Below are 15,167 nucleotides of genomic sequence, written 5' to 3'. Positions count from 1 at the left end.
TAAGGATAAGCATTCCTTCCTAGAAACCAAGGATTAATTACCGACCTGCTGTGTTCACCTTGTGTCCACTAACTTGCTGTGCCAGCAAAGCAATCTTGTGACTGTTGTGAAAGGGACATTCCTGTCATATGTGATGTATGCTCTTTGATCCAAGACAGTATATAATCACTCTGTACAGCCCACTTCTTTGGTGTGCTTCCTTCCTTGGGGAAGGAAGCCCTCGGGCTATAGTCCTCAGACCTGGCTCATATAATGAACTCACCTCGATTTTGATTTATAGATTGATTATGGATTGTGACAGGCATTACCTGCAGAAGCTTCTTCCAGACAGGGCTGGGACTAGGGTGAGGCAAGTGAGGTGCCCAGGCTGCAGAATTTAAGGAGGCATTTACTCTCAAGGTCTTGCACGTGCCTCACTCTAGTCCCTGCCCTGTTTCTACAGCTTTCACCTCCTGAAAGTTTGGAGTGTATATTTTGTTTTAGTAAGAGAGGTCACTCCCTTATAAGAGTCCTACCTTAATAAGTGATGTTTGATATGTTATTGAGCTGGTTAAAAAAAATAAACGAGGGCCATAGGTGATAAAAAAAAAAAAGGAAATATACTAGATTTCAAAGAAACCAAACCTATAAAAACATCTGAGCAGGAATCTACAGATTACTGCCTTATCTTACTATTCCCCCAATAAATAACTTGTTATTCCCCCAATAAATAGCTCTTTATAGTGCAAAGCCAACTATAATATGAATTATTCAGAGAATAGACAATTTCTTAAAGTCTTTCTGACTTACTCTGATATACTTGATTTTTAGTTTGACTTTCTATCTTCATAAACAGAAGAAATGTATCATTCAATGCCCTTTGACCTGACCATAAGCTAGGAACTTGTCTGCTATAAACATATTCTTAACAGAGGGCAGAACAAAAACATTTAATCAAATAAGCTTAAAGGACAACGGAGCCACAGTTTACCCCAGTCAAAACTAAGCGTATGAGTGTTTTGTAGTAGAGAATGCTACTAGGCTGGAATCTCAAGAATTAGATTTGAATCACTGAGTTTTCTCATATACAAATGTAGGAACTGCATTAAATAAACTCTAAGGTCCTTTCAAACCCTAAGAGTCTGTGATTCTATTTTAGGATTAGGCAGCCCAGGAATGGGGGCCAAGGAGTACACACAGAGTAGCATTCAGAGAAAACTGCTTCATCAAGGTGAGGAGGCCATTAGGTTCTTGCTTTCTCTATTCACGCTAATTCTTGCTTCCTCTTGTTAAAATTACCCAGGCCAAACAACTGATAAGTATTTCATCTAAGACCAGCAAAAGCTGAATAAGGATGGGAAAACATCATCTCCCAAGATTACATATTGTTATTTCATTCATGCAGTCAATAATTTAGCAAATATTTCCTAAGCATCTGCTTTATGCAAGGCACTGTGCTGTGGTGAAGGAACAGATGGGCAATCACTGTCTTAACTTAAAATTGGGGAAGTTGTCCTGCTCAATAAGGACACACATAACCAAAATAAAATGGAGAAGTTCCACAGGAGAGCTACAAGGCCCTGTGGTGGAAGCACAGCTTTCTGGCTTGGAATCCTGGTCCCGACTGAACGTTCTGTAACTTGGAAGAGGTTAATTTCCCTTCAGTTTCCTCATCTACAAAATGGGGATAATACTATTGTCTTTTCATAAAGTTGTTGAGAGAATTAAATGAGACAATAGACAAAAGCAGCATAAAATAATGCCTAGTACACAGTTGACAACTAAATGTTAGTTATTACTGTTGTTATTATTGGAGTTTAGATGAATAAGTGGTTGATTTGACTCTGGAGAAGGAAAAAAACATTCTTAAGGAAGTAGTGTTAGAAGTGGGCAATGAAAGATGGAAGTGGGGCAGAAGAAAGGAAGCAGAAGGAGAAAAGAGAGGGGCAAGAAGGAGAGAAATCCTGCTATAGTAAGTAGTTCAATTTGGCTGGAGTGGAAAGTTCCTTAACAGAAACGGTGGCATGAAATGCAGTTCAGGGCTCCATTGTAGAAGCTTAATATAAATCATTTAACTTTTTTCTATTAATTTCCCTTCATCCCCAGTCATGTCCTAGAAATTAACACAGTAGTTTAAAAATAGATCAAATGTTATTATTACTATAGATACGTAGTCAGCATTATGTCCTATATGGGGAAAGAAGCGCAAGCATCAGAGTCCAAAAACTTTCTGTGTGCTTCTTGACCTCTTCTGGAAACAATCTGTCGATTCTGAAAAAGCACTAAGAATTCTTAAGTCTAAGAAACAGAAAACAAGTTCCAAGCTAGGTAAAATCACTTAACCCTCCAGGCCTCAATTTTCTCTTAATAAAAATATATACTACTATTACTTCCGGATGGATGGATAGAAGAAATACTCAAATGGTGGGAAGGGCATTCTAGGAAGGGAAACAACTTGCCGACCTCCTTGGGTTGACATAAGACACAAACCCAACAATGGATGTGAAAGCGCTTCACATACCTGATAAATATTATATAAAATGTTAGGTATTTTTCCTACATGCCATGTAAAGGGAGGTAGGAACTCCAGAAGAAAAGATGGTGGTATATGGTTAAAAAAAAAAAAAAAAAAGTAGCTTTGGGGTCAGACAACTTAAATCTGAATGCTTCCGGGTCCTGTCATTAACTAGCCCTGTGACCTGGAAGCAAAATAGCCGCAACTGCTACGATTTTTCTTGCTACTGCTGGGATTTTGTCAAACAGGCAATGCGAATCCTGTGATGGTGTTCCCCTCCCTGCTCCAGGCACTTAGAAGCATGTGCAGGATCTAATTACATTTCAGAAACTCTTCTCAATTTCATCTTATTATTTTAACCCTTTCTCTCCCCTTTTGGGCCATTATGATTTTTTTTTTAATACCTCAGGTCCCCCACTCCCTTTGTTTTCTAAATGAGGCTGAGCCTAAAAATCAATTAATCATAATTTGACCTCTTCCATCAGGCCTCCCTGACATCCCTAAACAGAATCGCTTGGACTTGCTTGTATGCCCTGCTTTTTGTAAGCGCTCCACAAATGGTTCCTAAATTAATAATAATATTGAGATGTTCATAATTTAACTCACAAATATCAGAAACATAGTATAGTTTAGTTCTTGACAAGAACGTCTGCCAAGAAATCATATATAATAAACATATCCTTTAACTGTCAAGCTATGTTTAAAATGTTAGTGCCCTGGGTGGATTCTGACTCCTAGCGCCCCTGTGTACAGCAGAGTGGAACCCTGCCCAGTGTTTTGCACCATCCTCTCACCTTCTGGTGCTCTATCAGACATGCTCCACTGCTGTTCATAGGCTTTTCATGGCCAATTCTTTCAGCAGTGGGTGGCCAGGTCCTTCTTCCTAGTCTGTCTTAGCCTGGAAGCTCCACTGAAACCTGTCCACCATGGGTGTCCCTGCTGGTATTTGAAATACCGGTGGCATAGCTTTCAGCATCACAGCAACACACAGCCGCCACAGTATGACCACCGACAGACGGGTGATGTGGTTCCCTGACCAGGAAATGAATGCAGTCAGAGGTGGTGAGAGCAAAGAATCTTAACCACTAGACCACCAGAGCTGGAGTGCTCAAAATGTAGGCTCCATCAAATATTTTTAAAAATGGATGCGGGTATGGAGGGCATGGAATATTTCCACTGTATTCCTGCTATCCAACCTCAACTCGAATTAGTTCTCCACAGGACCTATACTCAAATATCATTATAAAGGGATTTCACTATTTGGAGGGCAAAGAAAAGAAAGCAATGTCACAGAATGTGCAGTGTAATATTTATCCCATGTCCTCTAAAAAGCTACAGATAGAAGGGAACTCCCCCCGCCTCCCGTCCCCTCCCCACTCAGCCATAAGGGGTGCTTCTGACGAACAGTAGGTCAAAGCCCGCATTATTTATTCTTCTTATTTCGGACATATGTCAAATACTCATTGCTAATAAAATTTGTTGGCTTTTATGATCTCTGGGCCATGATGATAAGGATTATTACCTCGCTTAGTTTTTCACGAAAAGTCAATAAAACAAGGAGGAAGTTCCTTCTTAAAAGCACCTTATCTTTGATCAGTGCCACCAGTAATTTCAGGATCACTACCGCAACCTTTGACAAACAGGATTACGAAAGTGTCCGAAGGGTATCTCGGGCTTGGCCAAGCGGACGACAAGCCCTGGTGCCTGGTAGGACAGAGATGGGGGTGTTCAGTCCCTAGTGTGCAAAGTAACCGACAGCTTGTCCATCCCACAGCTTGGCGCCGGAGCGGGTGGCGGCCAGGCAGGCAGGGCCCGGCACGCAGTGGCCCACACAGCCCCCTCCGCCGCCCGGGGGAGGCTGGGGGTGGACCCAAGACTGTGGCAGTGACCTTGACAGCCTCTCCGCCGCCCGGGGGGCGGCGGGCTCAGGGTGGACACGGGACTGGGGTAGTGGCGTGACAGCCCCTGGGCGGCCCGGGAAGTCTGGGGCGGACAGCGGCGCCGGGGCAGTGGCCGTGTCCGTCCCTCCGCGGCCCCGAGAGGCTCAGCCGCGCGGGGGTCTCCCCGGTCCCCGGGCGCCTCCAGTGGCGAGACCGCGGCGCACCCGGGGCGGGGCTCGGGCGGGGGACGCGGGGCTCCGGGGGACAGCAGTTGGGGGTCCGGCCGCGGGCCGCGGGCGGGCGGCGGGCCCTACCTCCTCGGTGGCCGTGGGGCAGTAGGAGATGAGCACGAGCGTGGTGAGGAGGTTGATGGCGAGGCCCAGCAGCGTGATGGAGTTGGGGGCCATCCACAGCGGGACCCACTGGAGCAGCCAGGTCCAGTAGAGCTGCAGCGGCGGCTCGAGCAGCGAGGCGCCCGTGGCGCTGTAGCGGTGCTCCTCCAGCCGCCGCAGCTGCGCCGCGCTCAGCGGCTCCGCCAGCGCCTTCAGCCAGCGCGGCGCCGGCCTGGCCGCGGCGCCCGCCGTCATGGCCGCCTGCGGGGCCCGCCGCTGCGAGGGAGCGCGGCCCGCGCCGGGCGCCAGGGCGGGCCGAGGCCGAGGGCGGGGCCGGGGCCTGGGCTCGTGGCCGGGGCCTGCGCCGGCGGGGTGGAAGCCGCCGGTCCGGCCCGCTGGGCCGAGGTCGAGGTCAGCCCGGGCCGCCCCTGGTCCCGGGCCCCCGCCCCCAGTGCGGCGGCGGCGGGGCGGCGGCTCCGGCCGCGGGCGGGGGCGGGGCCTCGGGGGCGGGGCCCCGGGGGAGGGCTGGGGAGAGCCGGGCGAGGCGGCAGGGAGGGCAGGGTCGGCTCCCGCAGCCCACCGGCTCGCCATTAGGGCTCCGCAGACAGTAACGTTCTCATTGGTCCGCAGGCCCCTGACTTTCCCGAGGGCCTCCTGCACCTGTCTCTAAGGTCAGATTCTTCTCCCGGGACGTCTGGCAGCGCTCCCCGGAGGGAAGTCTTCTCGCTGGCCGAACCGTCAGGAAGCTGCTTCCTCCAACTTGTGGCGTGTACGACTCCGTTCTCCGAGTGCGCGTATGCTCTGGCCTTTGGCTAGCCGCAGCAGGACGATGCTGCCTGCAGAGCCTGGGGGGTTTTGTGTGAGAACATGATTTTGCACATCTTGGGTCACCGGCATGATGGTCCGCGCAAAGAGAAATCCTGCTTGATAAACCTACAAGCACAGTTCTCCCTTCCAGCCCAGAGGACAGGGGCCCTGCAGTGTATCAGCTCTAGAGAACGCTCACTGCGGATTCAGGCTTCAGAGACCAAGGTGTTGAAATGAAAAATCAGACTGGGAAACACTAAGAAGGGGACTGAATGGTTGAAACCCAAATGCCCATTTGTCAGAGCATTTAATACCAATAGCAATGGATATTTTTACACACACCCTTCCCTGGGAATAGAGGGCAGGGATCCAGGCAGTGTCCTCCTACTGCACGGTGCAGCAAGCACACTTGTCATACAGTGGAAGTTCACCAGCCCCTTACCTCACAATGCACCCATTTAGACAGGGGATATCCTGTCACAAACATGTGATATTGCACAATCTGAGATAAGCCTGCCACTTGCCTCCTTCACTTCGTGGTTCTGATCTTCATGCAATTTTATAAGGCATAGGACAAGGTCAGAAATTCCTTTAAGAGCGTTGTGTTGTGCAGCGTCTATCAGGAGATGCAGTTTGTCCCACAGGATTCATCACATCTCAAGGAGGGGCCAGCAAACTACTCCCCAGACCACCACGTGTTTTCATACAGCCCAAGAACTAGGCATGGTTTTTACATTTTTAAATGATCGACAAAAAATCAAAAGGGGAATTTTTTGTGATGCAAAATGATATGAAATTCATACTGCAGTGCCATGAATAAAGCTGTCTTTATGCCTTATGTATTGTTTGTGACTGCTTTCTTACTCCAAAGGCAGAGTTCAGTGGTTATGACAGACACTGTGTGGCCTGCAAAACCTCAAATATTTACTGTCTGGCCCTTTACAGAAAAAAGTTTGGCAACCCCTGCCTTAGAGCAATGTGAGGGTGACTACAGACCACCCCATTCATTGAATATACACATCTCCTAACCTTTTTTTTTAAAAAAAGTTTTTTTTCTTTTTTCTCTCCAAAGCCCCCCGGTACATACTTGTGTATTTTTAGCTGTAGGTCCTTCTAGTTGTGGCATATGGGACACCGCCTCAGAATGGCCTGATGAGCGGTGCCATGTAGGCGCCCAGGATCCGAACCTGTGAAACCCTGGGCCGCCGAAGGGGAGTGTGCAACTTAACCACTTGGCCACGGGCCGGCCCGTCACCTAACCTTTGAGGTGAGAAATGATGCTCACAAATGCAGGAGAGAAATCAGAATGACAGAGATCCACTTTTAACTATGGTGGTTTTATGTAGAGTAAATGTGGAGCTACCTACTTTTTAATTTATCAATGCCATGAATTATCCAATGAAAAATCCTCTTCCACGTTAATAAAATTTAACTATATTGCAGATAATTTCTAATGTACATCATAAAGAAAATGAAAAGACAAGCCATGAACTGGGAAAAGGTATTTCCCTCAAAGAAAATCCATAATGACTAGTACCCAGATTATATAGAGAACTCCTGAAAATCAATGAGAAAAAGAAAAGCAATCACCTGGGCTTATGTTCAGGTACCTATAAGAAAAACCCCAAAACATGGTGACATAACAAAAATAGAAGTTTCTTTCTCTCACACACAAAAGAAGTCTAGAATTGGCAGCCCTAGTGGTTCCACGGTCATGAGGAACTCAGGTTCTTCTTTCTTTCTGCTCCATCTGTCTTCTGACTGACTTGTACCTACAGAGTCATCTCTTGGTTCTGAATGGCTGCTGGAGCTCTAGCCATCCTATTTGCATTTCAAGCAGCAGGAAAGAGGAATAGGATAAGGAAAAAAGGTAGATACCACTAAGCTGAGCCAGCAAAATAGGGTGCTTTTCCAGAAGTCCCAAACAGCACTTCTATGTACATTCCATTGGCTAGAACTTAATCACGTGGGCTACCTAAGTACAAGTGTTAGCAAAGGAGAGCAGATGGGTACAACCATTTTGAAAAACAGTCTACCATTATCTGCTAAGGTTGAAGGTGCACATAGTCTGTAACACCCCAATTCTCACCCAGGAGTATATCCTAGAGAAATTCTTGCACATGTGTCCTAGGAGACAGTTACAAGAATATTCACAGCACCTTCATACAATAATCAAAAGCTGTAAATAACCTAAATGTCCACCAGTACTGAGTGGATAAATATGCTGTGACGTTTTCACATAATATTATATAGCAAGTTTAATATAGTAGTGGGAAATTAATAAACTAGAGCTACACTTCTTAGCATGGGTTAATTTCACAAGCATAATGTTGAGTGAAAAGAAATGTGTGTCATAGAAAAAAGCCTGCAGCATGATTTCAATTATATGAAGCTTGAAAACATACAAGACTTTGCATTTAGGAATATGTACCTAGGTGGCAAAGCTATGAAGAAAAGGAAAAAATGATAAATACAGTTTCTGAGAGTGGTTACTCCTGATAGGAAGGGAAATGGGACTATTGAGGGGCACACAGATGGCTTCAAAGTATTAGAAATTGTATTAGTTAGGATACAAAACTACAGTGGCCTAAACAAGATAGAAGTTAATTTTTCTCTCACCTAATGTCAGAGCACACAATCCAGGGCTGGTATAGCAGCACCAAGGAGTTAGGGACACAGATTTCTTCCATTTTATTAGTCTGCCACCCTTAGGATGTTGCCCTTTTCCTTATAGTTGAAACAGCTGGCTACAACTTCCAACCAAGTGGAAGAAGGAAAAAGAGAAGGGGATGTTGTGCTCCTTTCCTTGTAAGGGCATGGCGTACAGTTGCACAGATCACTTCTGCTCTCATCTCATTGGCCAGAACCTGGTCACATGGCTACACCTAGCTGTAAGGGAGGCTGGAAATGTAGTCTTTAGCTGGCCAAACATTTGCCCAGCTAAAAATTGTCTATTATTATTGAAAAGTGAGAGAATGGATATTGGATAGCCATCTAACTGTCTTAAGCAAGGTTTTTAAACTAGGTAGTAGGAACATGATATTCATTTTACTATTATTTATACTATATATGTATAATCATTTTCTTTTGAAAATATAGAATATTTCATTATTAACAAGTACTAAAAGTAATAAAAACTTAAAAAGCACATTTTCTTTAACATTCATGCTCCTAAGCTGCTTTTCCCCTGTTTTTCTGGTGAATTTTTGGAAATTTCAATTTTGTTTTTGAAGATTGCCACCTGAGCTAACATCTGTTGCCAATCTTCTTTTCTTTTTTTTCTTCTTCACCCCAAAGCCTCCCAGTACATAGTTATATGTCCTCCTTGTAGGTCCTTCTGGTTGTGCTATGTGGGATGCTGCCTCAGCATGGCTTGGTAAGTGGTACTATGTCCGCACCCAGGATCTGAACTGGTGAAGCCCTGTGCTGTGGAAATGGAGCCTGCAAACTTAACCACTCAGCCATGGGGCCAGCCCCTGGAAATTTCAAGTTAATTCAAGACATACTAAGACATATCTATCTAATGTCAAAGAAAAGTAGATTTGAGATTTCCTATTATTTTGTCTTGCATCATGACTTCCTTTGATTATCATGATTTATTACATGGTGATTGATGTATACAATTTTCCCTTTTCCTGAACATGGTAGCTCACATTTATGAGCTCCTATGCTATGCCAGGCACTGTTCTAAGCATCAGGAGTTATTTCACTTAATCCTCACAAAAATTCTAGGAAGTGGGTACGATTTTTATGCTCATTTTGCAGATGAGGACATAGGATCACAGTGGTTCAATAACTTGCCCATGATTGCTAGAATTTTGGTGAAGCCAGGATTCCAGCCCATGGAGTCAGAGTCCAGGGCATATACCCCTAACCATCACTAAATGCCACCTAATAAGTTATACCAATTAAATATCAGACTTGGATATTTTTATCAATATTGAACAGTCCAGTTTCTATATATCATGTAGGTTTTATCCCATTCCAGTTCATTCTAAATAATATGTAAAGAGTTATTTTATGAAATTTACTAAACCTGATTATGTATTCTCTTGCTCAGAAGCCTTTGGTAAAGTCTAACCTGCCTAGCTTGGCATTTAAAGGCCAAATCTACCTTTCCAGTCTTACCTCCCAAATGTCTCTTTCGTCACTCCCCTCCCTAAGTCCCATGCTCCAGCTTCATGGATCCATTAGCTATTCCCAAACACACTCGGCACTTTTTCATGCCCTCATTTGCTCCCTGGGCTTGGGGAGTACCCTCCATCCCTCATCATCCCTAAATCGTTGCCCATCAGTCAAGACTCAGCTTAAATTCCACTTTCTTTGAGATGGCCTCTCAGATTCTTTCAATTTGACCTCTCATGCTTCCACGCAACCAGAGTACTTTATACTTGTAATCCAGTCTGTTTTACCACTTATTTATATACTGATCTGCCTCTCACCGAGCTTAGAGTGCTGGGGCCGCATACCTGCACTGAGTGTGTTCCTCAATGCCTGGCACCCAGTCGACATACATAATTATTTAAACTTTTATTTTGAAATAATTATAGACTCACAGGAAGCTGTGAAAATACAGAGAGATGCCTGTGCTCTTCTCCCAGCCTCCCCCAATGGTGACATCTTACATATCCATAGAACAACAGGCATCCAGACATTTTTATTTGATTGTTTAGCTGAATTGAATTCCTTTCCCAAAGGAGAAAAGACATTTTGGTTTCACTACTTGTTCTTTTTGCGTAACTTTCACTCACATTTCAAATCATCTTCCTCAGCTTCCTCAACATTTAGGCCAACATCCTACAAAATGTTAAACAGTCTCATTTGGCCAGATTAGGTGAAGCTTGTGTGAAATAACCCCTTGAAAAAGCTACTGACTTCCATTGGTTTGGAAAAAGTCATTGGTTGAAATTAAAAAATCACCCGGCTAGACTTTCGATGTAACAGAATTTTACCATTCAGGGAGTCAAAGGATCTGTGTAAATGCTTAGAGCTTTGGACTCATAGGTTGGAGTATTCATGAAAATTAGTATAGTTCTGTGGTGTAAATACTTTCCTTTTTTCATTTAGTTGCTTTATGTTTTTATAGTTTTGTACTTTGAGATTCTAAAGTCCAAATTTTATAGAACCATGATGGCTTACAAAATACATGAGCAGACACGCAGTGTTCAACAATAGATTGGCAAAAACCTTTCCTCTCCTCTCTAGAAATGCTTAATTTCCCGGACAAGATCAGAAAACAAAATTTCACAATAGAATCCGAGATGTTGTAATTGTGCTTTTTATCTAAAATTGCCAAAGCAATTTAGGGTTAAGGAAACTGATTTCCCTCAGAGACACAATTTTTAGCAGTCTTGTTTATATCTTTTAATCATTTTTTATTTATCTTTTTCTGAGTTCACGTCCTACTGCTTTGAAATATTTTCATGGTATGATTTGAAGAGCACTAGAGGGAATCCCCTTTCTCAAAAATTCCTTCTTCAGCAATCTGGGGTGCCTAAAGTCTCACAATGAGAGTTCTTCCTGCCTTTGGGTAGAGCTTTTACAAACAACAGATCTGGTCATATTTTGACGTTAAGTTAGGTTCTTATCAGGAATACCTTAGGAAGGATACTTTATCAGAATGTCTTTCCTTTGGGACAGCTGAGAGAGAATGGCCTTGAATAAATATTTATGCAAGGCACTAGAGAGAAAGAGGGCTGGTGCTGAACCTCTCCAACATGACATCCCCTGGGGATCCTGTGATGATATAGGTTCCGAATTAGTGGATCTGGACGGTGAGAGTGGAGCCAAGAGTTTTCTTTCCTAACAAGCTCCCAGGTGATGTCAATGCTGCTGATCACTGGACCACATTTTGAGTAATGTCATAGTCATAAACCCCTCTGGGAATGTTTAACTGAGTAACCCTCATGGGTGGAGCACTGCTCCGAGCAAGCCCCCTGAGCCCCGGGGGCAACGGGGATGGAAAGAAAGAAGAGAGAAAAGACTCAGAGGGCAATTAATGGATGAGAAAGACCAGCTTGACTCAATGTTGCTTAGGGCTGGTCCTTCCAGGCCGAAGAAGGATAGATGGATGGATAGGTAGAAAGATAGATAGATCAGAGACAGATAGATAAATAGATAGATAGATGTTTAAGATTTTCTATTTTATTTTTATATTCTATTTTACATATATATTTAAAACTCATTGTATAATACTATCTTCAGTGTAATTGAGATCTACCTGTTGGTCCTTGGTGAGTGTTGAGTGCTGGTTGTTGATGAGGCTTTTCTAAGTTTATGCTGTGCTTCCCAGACTGGGGTACCTTTAGCTCCGGGACAAAATGCCTAGAACAACATCCATTTGAAGATCTGGGAAGAAAAAAGTGTTCTTCTATTAAAATAAACTCACATATCATGAAGAAGAATACAGCATGTGGATCAATTTTAATGAATAAGCATATGAGAGGTTGTGGCAGGGGCTTCTGGCTACGCTCTCCCATCTTGGTTTTCCAAACGTGGTTTTCCTTTCTTCTGCAAAGAAGAATGCAGCAGTAGCGGACTGGGTTAAGAAACCGTTACTGAGATAATGCCTTTGAAACACATAAGTAGGCGTTATTTTCTTTTTATTGTTGATTTTCTGGTTGCCGTTTCCTCTTTCTTTAGTTCCTGGCCTGTCTGGATTTATTTTTGTCTCACTGCTCTTGACTGCTCTTCCCTCTGTACAAATAATAACGTGTTAGTCTGTCCTCCTTTTCTCCCTCCTGCTTGATGTTGATCCTTGGTCTAGGCCTTCACTGAGCCCCTTCTTGCCATGTCACCCTGGTCTGTCTATCAATTTTGCTTAACATCTTCAGGCAGTGGAGTTACTAAGGGCAGACTTTGGGTGAGAGCCTGTGCTTGCCACTATGAGGACTTGATAATCATGCAAAGACCTTGGGAACAACTTATCTCACCAATAAACTTCTACTTCTACTGCTCTGTGATGTTTATTGAGCCCTAGCCATAAGCTTTCAAGTGCATAAAAATAACTGCACAGATAGGCTCTGCCCCTTCTTGATAACCTCCGCTATTACCCCCACTGCCTCCAGCTCAGAGGTACCTCCCAGTGCAGGAATGGGAACTGAATTTACAATGACACCCAGTGGACCCTCAGGAGTGGGGTTGGAATGACCAACCCAATGGTACCTCATCCCATAGCCTGCAGTGGATACATTATTTGGCTTTCTAGTGCCTGGAATTTTCCAGATGACCGCATGACTTCAAATCAGCTTTGGTTTATTTTGAAACATGGCTCCTTTCCAATTATCCCTTGTCCCAATATTCCAAGAGGGATGCCTCACAAAGTCTAAAAGTCTGAAAGTTCTTTCCCTTGCCACAGCCTTGCTGGGAACCCTAGTTATTTTTTCCTCTTAATTAACTTAAAAAATTTTAAGCCAAGGTTTTTAAATTGATATATAATGTCTTTAAGATGTTTTCCTGGGCTCCGAGACTAGGATGAAGGTGAGAGTAAAGTAATGAAAAGAGGGAATCTCTTGCCTGTGGATAGCTAAGTGCTTATCTACAAAGAACAGACAGAGTCTTTCCAAAGCTACTGCGTGGGAGAAAAAGAAGTTATAATCAATTATGCACTTGAGTACGAGATTTTTAATGACTCGAGTCAGCCAGTGCCCCAAGTCCTCTGGGGCAACCCCTCTGGGAATGTTTAACTGAGTAACCCTCTGGGAGTGTTGAAATGCCTTGTTGCCTCTCTGGTATTTTGTCCCTGGTAAGCTACTCCAGATAGAAGAAAAATATTCAGCTAGGCCAGGGCATTTGGGGACAGAGAGGGAGATCATCAGGTGACTTTCAGAGAGTAATGACAGCCCTTAGAATCAGCAGAACTGACGGTCCCATTAGCAGTTTGTTTCTCTAGTCCATTCTAAGTTATTGAAGTTTAATTACAAAGGATTTTATAAATACCTACATGTAACAATCACCTGAATCTTTGGCATAAAGATGGTAATTAGTGGTCCAGCTAAAAGAAGGAAATGAAAAAAAAGGTAGAGTTCAATTTACAATCAATTAATATTATAGGGAGAATTGGTGGGAAGACTATCTGGTCTTATTATTCCTTATTCTACTCCTACTCCTAGGAAAAAGAGGCCGAACCTGTATTTCTAGAATTCCATCCAGGGGAACTTAAATGAGGAAGGAGAGGGAGGGGCAGGCCTGGAGTTTGGTGAGTAGGAAGGAGGAAGTGATGGTGGAGAGGTGAGAGTGACGTTGGAGGGTAGAGGAGGGGGAGGAGGGGATATAGCAAAGGGAACAGAGGTGGTTGGGGCTCCCTGACTCCTAACTTCTGTGACTCCTATACACAAATATTTAGAAGTTATCAATCAAGCTAACAGATGGTTAATAAAATAGTTGTATCCTTCAGTCTTCACGAGGATACCCTCATAATGACCTGGAAGGGCAGGTTTGAATGTAGAATTATCCGATTCTTCAGAGAAACTTCCTAGAATATCACAGCTCACTGCAGTCTTGGGTCTCCCTGCCCTTTGCATCCCAGCTCCTTCCTGAACCACACCATAAGGGGTCTCAGGTGCACACATGTAGATGCCCCAGCCTCAAGCACAAACTCCAGTCACACCCGCTACACCCCAACCTCCTGGCAAACAGATGCCTCTAGGCTACCCCTTGGGCCTCAGGGTGCTTATATTGGCCACATGGTTCTTCCTTGAGAGGTTGAATCCAGTGGAAAATCCCACAAAGTCCCTAAAAGTGGGCTTGGGTGCAGTCTCTAAGAAGGAGTGGTGTGATAAGGGTTTCAAGTAGGCACATCCCCTTAGCTCTAAAGCCTTCTTGCCTCGTGGAGGGAGATATAGCTGGAGGAGGGCCAGAGTAAGGCTCTTGAAAGTTCAGAGGTCCTTCTTGCCCAGGTCCAAGGTTGGTACTAAGTGGTAGAACTGTCCAGTGTTCCCATAAGGAACATCTTTGAAAGGAGCAGATAAATAGATAGGCGATGGCCTTGGAAGTTGAAAGACTCCAGGTCCACACTCGTCCAGGAAGTTTCAGAGTCACCTTTGAGTGGACTATACTAGGTTGGACCACAGACATTTTTGCAGTCACCAGTGTAGACTGAAATGGAGAGACTTTCCTTCTTTCCATTTTCTAGGCACTAGGAAAGATCCCAGTTGTCCCGGGGCCTGAGGACCCCCAAGAAGGACAGAGAGAATTTCTCAATCTCCCTGGCTAGTGGGGAACTCAGACACATATTTAATTTGATTTAGAAGAATAAAGTCATGTGGCATGTCCTGTACTCCATCCTAGTATGATACATACATGGATAATAATAAATACATAAACCACGTTATCCAACTTCTGAGTCCTTATAGTGCTCTCTTACACCTGCATTCTGCCCTGTTTATGTGTTTCCCTTTGTGTTCTAGTCTCATACATTATAAATTCCTTGAAGGCATCAAGTGGCTAATTCGTCACTGGGTTCCTATGAATCCGTCACAGTGCCATGCACACATCAGACATTCATTATCTAATTTGCTGAGCTGAATAGACTGTTTCAGAATTCAATTTAAAAATGAGTGGGGGGCTGGCCCCGTGGCCGAGTGGTTAAGTTTGCGTGCTCCGCTGCAGGCGGCCCAGTGTTTCGTTGGTTCGAATCCTGGGTGCGGACATGGC

General features: G+C 44.2%; 1 protein-coding gene across 3 annotated transcripts in view; it reads right to left on the bottom strand.

The window, feature by feature from the left end:
• CHPT1 (choline phosphotransferase 1) overlaps nucleotides 1–5,144 on the bottom strand; it is a 31,318-nt gene extending 26,174 nt beyond the window's left edge. Inside the window, exon 1 of one of the 3 annotated variants that reach the window (XR_011534598.1) lies at nucleotides 4,689–5,125. Coding sequence is in view for 2 of the 3 variants with exons in the window: in XM_070599787.1 (XP_070455888.1) it covers nucleotides 4,689–4,961 (273 nt within the window). In the remaining variant the exon portion in view is untranslated. Of the gene's footprint in view, nucleotides 1–4,688 lie in introns of all 3 variants that reach the window. The other 2 variants (XM_070599787.1, XM_070599788.1) reach the window with 2 other exon arrangements.
• Between the last annotated feature and the right edge of the window lie 10,023 nt (nucleotides 5,145–15,167).

Source organism: Equus przewalskii, chromosome 29 (assembly GCF_037783145.1).
Source record: "Equus przewalskii isolate Varuska chromosome 29, EquPr2, whole genome shotgun sequence".
Taxonomy (NCBI): domain Eukaryota; kingdom Metazoa; phylum Chordata; class Mammalia; order Perissodactyla; family Equidae; genus Equus; species Equus przewalskii.
This window is presented reverse-complemented; position numbering and strand designations above follow the sequence as displayed.